The following is a 13512-nucleotide window of genomic DNA, read 5'->3' on the forward strand; positions in this document are numbered from 1 at the left end:
AACAGTAAAGAGAGGGAGATTGGTGGCTATTTAGGGCACAGGGAAATTGGTGGCTATTTAGGGCAAGTGAAAATTGTAGTCATTATGGTTGGTAAATTCTCTTCATGGTGTTCTTTGAGTCTTGATGTTCTTTTGGTGCTTTTCAGAAGAGCCCACCATTGTCACTGCTGGCATTTGGCCTCGAAGGATAGGAGTGGATTTGACTTTAGAGTTTTGGCCTCCGGTGATGGTCAATGAAAGGCATCTTGCCTATGGGGAGACGGGTCTTTTACATTTTGATAGTCTATTCAGAATGTACCATTTTCACTACCAGCTATAATAAAGGTATATTGGATAACCTCCTTCTCTACCTGGATTGAGTTACACAAAGCTGGTGCTGCACATGAGTACCTGTAAAACTGCATCCCACATAAACTTTAGTTGAGATGGATGGAATGGTATGATAGGGTCAGGGCAATGCATGAAGAAGGAAGAGGAGAGGATAATTTAGGATAACAATGTGCTATGATGGGTCTCTGGTTGATCAGGCGGTAAGCATAAGATTACTGGATGCTGCTTGGAAGGAGAAGGGCATCAGAAGGAAGGTACACATGTCCCAGAGACCAACAGAACGGAATTAATGCTAGTATGTAGTGGGTTTGCAATATTTGAAGAGGGGGTCATGTTTATAAGAGCTTTTTAGAAACTGAGGAATATGGTCTAAAAAAATGACTTCTTCAATCATTGAAGTTACAAACAATAGAAACAGAAGAAATTGTACCCTAAAAATTGATTTATAAATGTGACACTGTTAGAAGCTGAGAAATATTAATTCTAGTCAAAATGATCAGGAAGATTCTTGGGGCCACATCACTGAAATTAAGCATTTGTGTAAGTATCTACCCAATTGATTGTTTTTTAGTTAAAATTTTTTTAATGTTTATTTTATTTTATATTTGAGAGAGAGAGAGAGACGGAGACAGAGAGTGAGCAGAGGAGGTTCAGAGAGACAGAGACAGAACCTGAAGCAGGCTCCAGGCTCTAAGCTGTTAGCATGGAGCTCGACATGGGGCTTGAACTCCTGAGCAGTGAGATCATGACCAGAGCCGAAGTCAGATGCTTAACTGACTGAGCCACCCAGGTGCCCCCCAATTGATTTTTTTTTTTAAGTTTATTTATTTTGAGAGAGACAGAGACAGCGCAAGTGGGGGAGGGCCAGAGGGAGAGGAAAAAAGAATCCCAGGCAGGCTCCATGCTGCCAGTGTAGAGCCACATGCAGGGCTTGAACTCCTGAAACCATGAGATCATGACCTCAGCTGAAAAAGAGTCAGATGACTGACGATCGGAGCCACCCAGGCACCCCCCCCAACTGATTTTATTATAATATATTGGAGTAACATTTTCATAATTTTCAAGATGGTATACATGATATCTTAAGAAAAGAGTGAGAAACAGATTCTGCTAAGGTAAAGTAAATGACAAAATATAGGCTTGAGGAAGTACATGTGGACACAGACATGGATTTGAACAAACAGAATTCTTCTTTTGGTCTATAATTTTTAAAAAAAATTTTTAATGTTTTATTTATTTCTGAAAGAGAGAAAGAGACAATGCGAGCAGGGGAGGGTCAGAGAGAGAGGGAGATACAGAATCTGAAGCAGGCTCCAGGCTCTGAGCTAGCAGTCAGCACAGAGCCCAACAGTGGGTCTCGAACCCACAAACCGTGAGATCATGACCTGAGCCAAAGTCAGACGCTCAACCGACTGAGCCACCCAGGCGCCCCGGTCTATAATTTTTTTAAAAATGGTTTTTAAAAGTGGTTTCTTTGAGAGCACTTGACTAGGAGAGAAGAAATATGAGTTCATAAGGAAACCTTAGGATTTTTTAAAACCAAGGCTCACTACAAGTATAGATTGCTTATATCTGTCCAGAAGAGGTTTTCTGACCATTAAATATAAATGTTTAAGTCCTCATGGACTTATCCTGTTGATATGGGGGTTGGCTGTATCAAGCTCTGATAATTTATGATCAAATTGCTTATCTTCTTTGATTGATAGTTTGTAAGAAATCTTCTGAACCTCGTATGGGTTTTCTGAGTAGACTTCTCTGTGGGGAGAAACATCATTAAGTACCCATTTGGAGTGTTCTGGTCCATTTTAATGCTCATTCTTTCAATGAATATTTATAAAAAAGTGCCCACTATGTGAAAGACAGCATTATTTCCTACTGTGAATTGTTAAATGGGAATTCTGATTTATCTAGTAGTCTTGTATAAATTTAGTTCATGTGATTCATTTCCCAGGGCCCATATGTTTCTATGAAAATTGAAAGGAATATAATTGCAGAATCTGAAATACTCAGAATCATTCTCTGGCCTGTGAGGAACCCCACTTTACATACGGATCATTATCCCTACTGTAGCCAACCTCTCTACCTCTTGCGTATTTCTTGGTTCCAACTTTATCTCTTCTTAACATATTTGTTTTACATTTTTTCTCAGAAGACTATTTTTAAAATGCATTAGTTGGGCCAAATTGTGCCGGATTTTCTCCTGAGACTCTGGGATGTGTGGTTTTACTTGGAGGAAGAGAGGGCCATGATGATTGAGGACAAATGGCTAGAAAATACAAGGAAAGAAATTTAACTTTCTAAAGATTGCCTAAAGATTAAAATGTAAAAATAAACTCCATAAATGTAATGGTCTTCTATGGGAGGATATGAATGTCTCATAACTGGAGGAAGGGACAGACTGAAATATGGAGGGAATTTTTGCAATAAATTGGAAGTTAGGACAGATGACCTTCATGTCCATTCTAAAAATATGAGTTTAGGATTGTTCTTTACTTCTAGAGTGAATCCTCATATACAAGTGAAAAATGCTAAGGATCCCAAGTCCAAGGACAGAAATTCCCCCATCCCAGTATTTCTAAAGATTCAGTTAATGCTGCATAGGGAAATCTAGGGAAAGAGTAGTGTGTGTTTGTTTGTTTTGTTTTTAATTCTCAAATGCCCTGAGCACTTTTCATCACTTTCATTTTATCAATTAACGAATGAAAAGAACACATTTTTTCTTACAAAAAGTATGTATCAAAACTGCATTGCCTGGGCCAAGGCTCTGTACCATGAAAGGTTTTGAGTGTGTTTTTAAATGACCAAATAGCCTGGATAAACTGCTAAACATTAAAATAAATACTACAGAATGGCAAATCTTGCATTCTTAAGTGAGGTTCTTTCTTAAATGAGCTCTGTGGGGTAGATGTTACTGGGTTTGCTGATGGTTATTGAATACATATATTATCTCCACATTTCACAGTAGATACATATGTAAGATACATACTATTATTGTCTCCAGTTTTAGAAAAAGGAAACTAAAGCTTAAAGAGGGTCAGTAATTTGCCCAAATTCATCCACCTAGTGTATGCAGATATGGATTCCCAATTTATACCCATTTGACCATAGGGCCCAAGTATTTAACACTAAATACAGTTTCCTTTCTATAAAATGCACTGGATTGTAAATTGACTTTGGATATGCTCAGGCCACACCTCACTTTGAAAACCCAACAGCTTCCTTTGTCTCATTTCCCTCTAGTTTGAGAATTTAATTATCTGCCTGCAGCAAAATGCCACAGTTAAAGATTCTCATGAAGACCGAACCAAAGAGGGAAGGACAGTCATAATGTATATTGAATTTTTGTTTTTACTTTTGCCTTTTATTTTCTGTCCACTTTGACTTTCTTTTAGGGTCTTAGCGTGTGACTAAATCTGTTTATATTCTGGTGAATCTTAAAAAATCACTTTCTGTGTACTCTGTAGAAATTAACAAATTTCTAGTTCTCCCTTGTGACATTCACATAATTTTTGCCGTACTCTGCCTCAATTTCCTCATTTGCTAAAATGCACTTCTAGAAATGCTTTATATAAATTTGGAAATTGACACCAGTTGCTTTGGAGAGAGCTCATCCGTTCACTCTTCCTTCATATAATAAACGTCACTTGAGTGCCCATATGTGAAGGTCCTGGGCCAGGGTGGAGGATACCAAAAAGGAGAAAATATCCCTAACTTAAACATCTCACAGTCTATGTTTATAAACAAAAAAATCCAATACTACGACGGAGTGAGCACTGGGGATTTTGCAAACACACAGGAGAGGAGCCTGGTCTTCTCTTCATTCTAGGGAAGGCTATTGGAAGGCTACTGAAGCCATTTCTGCCAGGTTGTTGGAGGTGGGCTTCGGAGAGTCTAGGCACATTAGGTTCTGGGTCTGAGTCATTGCCCCCACAAAAATATTTAATAACCATATAATATGTTTTCTGATACTGATAAAATTGGTCTATGGCAAAAATTGGGCCAGGGACATTTCTTTATGAAAATAAATACTATTATGTATTCCTGACCTATGAACACATTAAGATGGCATTTATTAGTGGTCTCAGTAAGCACTCTGTGGGTTGAAATAGCCCAGTGGGAAGGCATTATTGGACCATTTGTACATCTCACTGGTCTGGTGGGTTGAAGATAGTGATACTTACATCTAAGAGCTCCATAGACATAGACAAGATAGCCCAAGACATACATGGGAAGAACAGAGATGAAGTACCACTGATGGGACAGGAGTGCATTAGATCTAGAATGGAAAAATAACTCACAGCCCATTTTGTTTCTTTTTTCAATCACCCTAGAGCTAATGCTCCAGATGTTCCTTATGATTTAACCATGACTGACAGCAGAAATAAGACCACCACTGTCAATTATGTACATGACACATTGTCTAACCCTTATGGCTGGATGGCTCTGCTCTTGGATCAAGAGACTTACTCAGTGCAGTTTGAGAACCCTTGGATCAACAGATCTCTGCAGGTAACCCCAGGAATTCATTCACCCCATTTCCCAGAGGTTCTTCCCTTTCCTTCTGTGAAATAGCAGTTTGCAGGTATTAGCATCTTCTGGTACTAATAAGGAAAACCACACAGCAGTTTGGTCGAATGAATGTAATCTGAGTATAAGATATGTGGTTATTGTTTATTTTTTTAAACTTGAAAATTTCTGAATCTGTTTGAATCTTTGAATAACAGAATGGTTCTACTTGAAATTTTAACTTTATTAATACAATAAAAAATACCTTCTAAACAGTCTATAGAATTATATATAATATATATTTATATATAAATATATTTATATTTATATATAATTATATATTATATATAATTTATATATATTTATATATAAATATTTATATATTTATATATTTAATATATATAGAATATATATATAATAAATAAATATATAAATATATTTAATATATATATAGATTTAAATCTATATATCTATATAGAATTTATATATATATATATTAGGGATTAAGAACCAATTTACCCGAGGGAGAAGGGTTTGTAGCCAGAGAAAATGTCTTAACAAAACATTTTTATATTGCATACTGCCACCCTGTGGTCAAAGTTTAACTTGTAAATAAAGGTCTGGGCCTTCTTTGGGGTTAGCTGAAGGAGTCAAATGGTTAGGGGCATCCAAGATAGTAATAGCCTTGTGGAAAGTGGGTGCATTTTTGTGGGACAAAAGACAATCCAGTGGATTTATTTATGCTTATCTTCTTCCTTTTAATGCATTTATTTCTTCCTGTCTCCTTATATACACTCTCCTTAAGTTTTTAAGATCAGGTCTTAGGTGTTCAAGGCAGAATCTCCTTTGCTCCTCTCACTAGCATCCCCTGCCAACCTTTCCCTGCCTTGTCAGAAAGGACAGCTCTTTCCTTCCCTTGAGGTTCCCATGAGAACATCTTGGGGAATTTTCATAGAGTGAAGGCAGCAGAATGATGACTCCAGGTGGATACCCTTGTGTCTACCTTGGCTCATTACTCCCCTGCTTTGTGGTATGGGGCAAGTTACTGAACCTCTGCCTGCCTCGGTGTCCTCATCTGTAAAATGGGGCAGTAATAGTAATAATCACAGGGAGTCATTGAAAGATTGCATATCTTGGTATGAATCAAACCTGAGCACGTTGGAAACGCTCCAACAGTACTAGATATTACTATTATAAAATGGATGGCCCTCCTATCATTGCCTGCCTCTTTAAGTAATGGAAAAAACTGGAAAAGAATCTAGATCTGGTTCTGTATCTCATGGCTGTTTGACCTGGGACAAGTCAATTGACTTGTCTGGGTTTCCTCCTCTGTTAACTGAAGAAACCTATGGAGTCTTTCAGTCCTCATGTTCAGGGATTCTGTAACTCTGGTTATGAATTGGTTATGGAGTGGATTTAAATAAGCCTATTTCCTGCAAGAAGAGTAGTCTGAGTGTGAATTGCTGTATTTCTAAACTACTCCATCTGCATTCTTTGTAGCTCTTTTCCAGGGAAAGCCTTCCTTATTAAATGAGCATTGTTGTATTGTTCTCTCACTTAAAGTACTCAGCAACGTTTGGCAACTTTGCTGCTGGAAATTACCTTGTGCTGGTGCACACAGTCTCGTGGCCTTACCCTGACATCCTCATAAGGTGTGGGAGCCGGGTCGGACAGTCCCTTCCATCTCCGCCATCACCTGCTCAGGCCCAAGCTTGTGACTGGTTCTTCAATACTCAGTTGAGGCAACTCACTTATCTGGGTAAGTATAACTGGATGAGAATTTTGAGGGCACCCAGTCGGAAACCACCACTCACTTTCAAATTCCAAACACTTGTGGTATGAAGGAAGGAGGAACTGGAGGGGAGAGCAGTGAAACGGTTGGGCTTTGAAATCGGACAGCTTGGGCAGTTGTCCTGAGTTCCTTGTTTCTCCACCTTGTGCCTTGCCATATATCAACAGAGTCTGATCTACACGTGAGCTCAGGGACTATTAAATTTTAATAGCACCAGAGAGGGGAAGATGGTTAATTCTGTGGTATTTTTAAGTCTTTGTGGAATGGATTGTTGTATATTTTATTTGCCCTGAATTGTACCGTTCAAATTTTATTTCTGATTTGATCAACCATAAACTTTAAAAACTCAGGATGGACAGAGACCCCTGGGACCGTTTTACTGCTAAAGCTGAATGCAGCCATTCAGTAAGAGCAAATAGGTGACATAAACTTTAACTATGACTGTTCACTTGATATATATTCTAGAACAAATTTCAATTTCAAATTGTTCTATTTCTTAGCATGCTCATGAGGAGCCTGTCTTGTCCATTGGTCAGATTTTGCTCATGAACTGCAAACTTTAAATGGCCACATAAACCCAGCATGGTAAAGGAATATTTGTGGCATAAAGAAAAAAAACCATGTCACGCAGCTACAGATTTTGTTCTCCTTTATTATCCTTATTTATTGAATAAATGGCTAGTTATACTATTAAGCTACATATACATGGTTTAAATGAACATCTGTGTAAGTATGCATATTTATTTATAGAGGTACAACAATGTATATGACATAGATGCATTTTTCAGTTTAAAACATTTTGATTAGTTAGCTAGTCTTTATCAATTAAAAAAATTCTCTGTATCAGAAAAACCTAGGCTCTCCACCTTTAAATGATAGGAGTTGGAAAAGGAACAGGAAATCACAGAGGGTTGGTTGAATGTTTCAAAACATGGAGACTGTAGTTCCTTAGGAGGATTCCCAGTGCTCTATGCAGTGGCTTCCGTGGTCATATGTGCCTCCTGTATCCTCGGAGTGAATGGTAGGTAGGTGGCTAGTGCTACTTCTCATTTCTGGGCAGTACGGTGAGAGCATGTGAAGATTCAGGGGGAACTGAGTCTTGCTCCGCTCCTTGATGGTGGTGTCCCATGCAGCTATGCCGGATTGGGTGGGTTTGGTTAGGATTTTGGATATCCTCTGCATAAAGTTTACTTCATCGCAGGAGGGCTAATGATGCCATGGTAGCAGTGAGGTAGTTGCAGCTGATACCCCACCAAGACCCCAAGCAATAGAGTTGTAGCTCTCTGCCGTGTGTATCTTACATATCGATTAGTTTGTCACTTTCACTTAATTGTTTTTTTTGGACCATGTGACTTTATGGGTCTGTGACTGGGATAATTTACATAAAATACATTTCATCTAAGAGGAGAACAGAAGTCAAGACCTCACAGTCTATGTGGACATAGCCCTGAGATTTGAAAAAAATATGGGGAGGGTTGTTTATACAGAAGTTTCATTTTATCATAGGGAAACTGCTTGACCTCTTTCGGGTCCATCGAATTTCCTGCCAGACTTTCAGGGCTGGGGGATTGGAGAGACCCTGCTCCTATTCCTGGCTGGCTTTTCATTCAGAGTGCTGCTTCACTGACAACTGGCTGTGTTTCATTAACTTGTTGACCACTTCTAAGTGGACCATCTTTTGTATTGTTTGTTTGCAACCTTACCGCATCCCCCAGGATAGGAAGTTTAAAAAAAAAAAATCACAATTATCTCTGTTTCCTCCATTTGGCTGCTTTGTGTGTGATTGAAGATACCTGACTCATGTTAGACTCTGCGGAGAAAAGAAAAAAATCAGAACCCAGGCATTCTAGCTCCTGGCTATGGCTCTCCCCACTAGAGTGTGCTGCCTGCTAAATAATCATTGATCACTGGCCAGATAGGGTTGTGGGAGCAAACTTCTCATTGATCCCCAGAGACAAAAAACAAAAAGTCCTGCACACATGATACATGTTGAAAGTGTTGCTCTTCTCTGTCAAGGAAAGTTTTGTGTTTTCTTTAGCCAAATGTATCTTTATGGGGTGCAGGTTCTTTTGAAGGCTCATGGCCAGCGCTTACTGTTTAGGGTTTTAATCAGTGGCTGGCTATTTCACCTGGGGCACGGAATTATAAATGCTCCATGCCTCAATGGCTTCCACTATACAACGAGGTTAAGAATGCCTACTTATCTCTTGGAATTGGGGCACAAAACACCCAGATACCTTCAAATGTGATTAGTATGCCCTGTTACTTTACTACACGCTTTCTCGGTAGATTATTTCTCTAGATTTTTTTCCGTTTTTTCCCAGAAGATTAACAATGTCACATACCTTGAACTTAGTGTACATATCAAGACCTTTCCCGAAAGGGTTCTCATTCCATTTTCCTTGACTAGATTTTGTAAGGTAACTGAGGTTTGTGGTAATATGACATATAAGATATATTGTTTTCATGATTAAAATTTAATACCACTTAAGCAATCATTACCCATAGAATAAGATAACCTGGCTCATTTAAACATATCTTTTAAGGAGATTGGTTCAGGTTGCCTTTCTAAAGCCCCTGAGAATTTTGCTGAAGAAGCCACTTGTGGAACAAACCAAAGTAAAATACTCATGCGCTGTATAGTTTGTGTTAGGACTCAAAAGGGGCAATGTTTGATGTGAGAAGTGGGGACAAACGGCAGTTCCGAAATGTAGCATCTATACCTCATTTGGGAATGAGGAAGACAGACGGACAAGTGTTCTTTTATATTTTTGGAGTCGGAGTCCAATCCAGTAAGCCCGTTTTTCTGTTGACGCGATTTGATGAACTGGTAGCTCCCGCGCCTGCCTTCCCAAGCCAGTTCCCCACTGCCTCCTTCCCTGCTGTTTTTTCCAGGGATGTTTCAGTTCATGGTTAACTATTTTTATTTTTTAGTTACATTAACGCTATGAAATAATTAGTCAGCTAATTAATCTGGTTTACAGGCTTTGTAGGATTCTTCAGCTGTCAGTCAGGCCCAGGCCTGAGGCCTACATCGAGTCTCAGCTCTCTTGCCCATGTGATTCCCGTTGCCATGGCTACTGGCTACATCTGCTGACACCCCACTCTCTATTTATTGCTTAATTAAGAATTTCACGCTCAGCCCTTATCTGCCTCTAAGGACAAGCGCACACTGTTAAGAAATTCCAAATTTAGGCCCAGGCACAAGGAGAGCCTTTCTTGTAGGCTTGGCTGGATGGAGCCTCTCTAACGATCTTCTCGGCATCCCAGCCGCCACCCTTCAATCAAAAATCATTAAATGGGGCAGAGATAATGAGCATGTAGCATATCAAAAGAAGGATGTTTGCTTGGTCCAAAGGAGGAAAGGCTGCTAGACCCCATGCTCAGCTCAACTTCAAAGGGAGATGAGACCCCTCATCACTGGGGCCTGATAAAGCCTCATTTGTTCTGGGCTTGACTTATGAAAAAGGTCTGGTGTGTCAGGGTCCCGTCTCACAGACGCGGGATCCCCCCACCACTTGCCTCCACCTCCACCAGCCCCCCCCCCGGCCCTGGCCTTCCGCACACTCGTGTGTCAGCACTCAGGCAGCTGGGTCCCCCAAAGCATCAGGCAGAGCGTATAATCACTGACTCTCCACTCACAATGGCCACTTGTAGGGGGGTGGTCGGGAGGAGGTCTTCATCACAATAGGAACACAATTATTGCAGCTGCTAGGGAGGGCTATGCTTCTTCCTGTAGGAATATAATAGAACTTGCCCCAAACGGGAGGAGAAGGTTGGGGGGAGGTGACGGGGGTGGAGAGGGGTGGAGGAAACCATCTTGAGTTGATTATTCCTATTCTGACTCCTGGAAGCCCGATGCGGAGCCAGTGGGGTTCCAGCAGCTGCTCGTGCACAGTCCTCTCCTAATAATTGTACATTCTGTCAGGGGTCAACTTACTTTTGACCCTGTCCTTTTATATCGGCAATAGGCTCTTTAGGGCAAACTGTTGGGTTGTGGCAGGGTGCATTAAACGCCCACAGCCCCTTCCCCTTGCTTTCTCCTCCACCCAACCAGCAGCCGGTGATAAATTCATGTCAGATGCTGAGCCATTCACACTTGCCCTCCCGGGTTCACACAGCACAGCACGGCTCTCGCTGTGGAGAGGCAGCCGGGCTGGGATATTGTGTGAGGCGGCAGCTGAGCCAGCGCCTGCTAGGCGCACAGGCTCCTGCCCACCACCTTCTTGTGATCTGATGGGGCAAAAAAAGATGCGTCTAGCCAGGCCGGCCAGTGCCTGTCTCCAAATGGCCCCCTCGCCAAGATAAAGGCAGGCTGTTTGGCAAGAAGCCGGGCCTGTGTTTCATGAGGGCAAGAGCGCTCTAGATAGAAAGACAGATGGATCTTATTGTCTGTACCACTTGTCCTGAAGAAGTCAAGGTGCATCCCACCGAAGGCTTAGAAAAGATGCTGTTAACCTGGGAGATCCTGAAAATAAGAAGTGTCAGTCTGCCTGAGCTTGCGGCCCGGAGGTCATGGGTACTGCCAGGGTTGCTCTCTTGTCAAAGCACTCAGGGCACCAGGATCGAAACAGGCTATTGCCTGCATCCTTCTGTTGTTCAGCTGGTCCCGAAGACCCCCATCAACTCCTTGGGAAGGAATTCTGTTAGCATCTGTGGAGCAGAGAGGACTCAACTGGCTCCCCTGAGCATTTTGTGAGGGTTTTATAAGCAGAGCAGAATTATAATCCTTTGAAACTCGGCCGCCATTCTCATGCTGAGGCCCTCTAAGGCAATCCATAGCATTCTAGTTAATAAATTAATTTACATTCTTATAGAAAGCTCATTCCCCAAAGATTCCCCAAGGATTTTTGCCAGTAATATAGAGGATTGACTTAGGGGACCCACACTAACCTTTATGGCAAAGATACAGAGAATGGAACAGGAGCTGGCAATGTGAAAAGGGATTTTGCCTCTCCATTGTGAGCAACTTTTCTCCAAAAGGAAAAGGAAGGGTAAAAATGAGAAAAAGAAAAAAGCAAGGAAGGAAAACTTAGAAGTCAGAATCAAATACTTTTTCTAGGAATCACTCAGACTAAGGAGATAATTCTTAGGGACGCTGGTGGCTAGCCCTAGTTCATGTAGGGAATGGGTGGTATAACCAGTATTCAAACTCAGCCTTTTTAACTCTAGTTTGGTGCTTTTTCTACTATACTAGTGTTTTGTGGTATTTTTTTTTTTTAATGTATTTTTGAACGTAAGAAAGAGAGAGCGAGCATGCACAGGCACTAGTAGGGAGAGGGGCAGAGAGAGAGGGAGACAGAATCTGAAACAAGATCCAGGCTCTGAGCTGTCAGTACAGAGCCCAACACGGGGCTCAAACTCATGAACTCAAGAACCCAAACTGTTCAGGGCTTGAACTCATGATCTGAGCCTAATTTGGATACTCAACTGACTGAGCCACCCAGATGTCCCATGTTTGTTTGTTTGTTTGTTTGGCTTACCCATTGTAAGCCAATTCTTCCTTCTGTTTATAGGAAAAACCTGTACTTATTGAGGGCTCCATGCTTCCTAATGGGTATTTGAATACCATCTTCACCATTTGTCACATCCTATGCCTCCTGTACCATTATTTAACTGAGATTTTTTTCTTAATTCCCACACTGTCTTATTTTTAAAGCCTAACCTCTTTTTAAGCAATAATATCCATAAAATCATGGGCTTACTGACCTAGTTGCTTTTGCTAAAATACATTAACATTCATAGCTATTAAAATAAAACACAGATGCTACTAAAATCAATTGGTGTAATTGATGAAAAGTAAGAAATGTGAACACAGGGATCTTCTTTTTTTTTTTAAATCTGGGTCTCTTTCCTCACTTGCTAAGAAACACCTGCTCCTGAGAACAAACCACATTTAGAAATTTTTTTTTAATTTTACAAATAGTTTATCGTCAAATTGGTTTCCATATAACACTCAGTGCTCATCCCCACAAGTGTCCTCCTCCATGCCCATCCTCCCTCCCCCCCACATCCATCAGTCCTCAGTTTTTGTCAGCATTCAAGAGTCTCTCATGGTTTGCCTCTCTCCCTTTCCCCCACCATTTCCCCCCTTCTTCTCCCCCTTGTTTCTCCGTCAAGTTCCTCCTAATCCTCCTAGACGTGCAAACATATGATATTTGTCCTTCTCTGCCTGACTTATTTCGCTCAGCATAACACCCTCAAGGTCCATCCATGTTGCTACACATGGCCAGATTTCATTGTTTCTCATTGCCATGTAGTATTCCATGGTATAGATAAACCACACCTTCTTGATCCATTCGTCCGAACAAACCACATTTTTGAGAGAAGTAGTAAAATTCCTCAGTTCAGGGCTTTTTATTTTATTATTTTTAAAAATTTTATTTATTTATTGAGAGGGGAGGGGAGGGGAAGAGGGAGAGGGGGAGAGCGTATCTTAAGCCAATGCAGGGCTCAATATCACAACCATAAGATCATGATCTGAGCCAGAATCAACAGCTGGATGCTCAGCTGACTGAGCCACCTAGGTGCCCTTTTCAGGGGTTTTTAAATACGCCTCAAGGCAATCAGCTGGAACGCTTGTTTCCAGGCCCCTCCCTTGGAAGTTTTGCTTCTGTAGATCTACACAGAATCCAGGAGGTGACACATACCCCATGCAACTGTGGCAGACATCGCTGCGAAAGAATAACAATTGTTATTGTTTTCTGAGTTAATTAAGAAGGTTTAATTGAGCTCTCAGGACTGTAGGTAATGTAGATATGTCTGTTGTGTCTTGAATAAGTTCTTTTACACCTAAGAGTGAAAGTTATTGGGGGTAATGGGAGACTCAAAGATGACCACAGGATTTTCATGTAATGTTTCTGTGAAGGATTTTAAAAACTCCT

General features: G+C 40.9%; 1 protein-coding gene across 1 annotated transcript in view; it reads left to right on the top strand.

Annotated features, from left to right (window-relative positions):
• The window catches only part of PKHD1 (PKHD1 ciliary IPT domain containing fibrocystin/polyductin), a 488222-nt gene that overhangs the window by 248811 nt on the left and 225899 nt on the right, over nucleotides 1-13512 (top strand). The window contains 2 exon segments of the mRNA XM_039217466.1: nucleotides 4662-4839; nucleotides 6400-6595. Coding sequence (XP_039073397.1) covers nucleotides 4662-4839; nucleotides 6400-6595 — 374 coding nt within the window.

This window comes from Hyaena hyaena, unplaced genomic scaffold (assembly GCF_003009895.1).
Source record: "Hyaena hyaena isolate Hyena2069 unplaced genomic scaffold, ASM300989v1 scaffold_694, whole genome shotgun sequence".
NCBI lineage: Eukaryota > Metazoa > Chordata > Mammalia > Carnivora > Hyaenidae > Hyaena > Hyaena hyaena.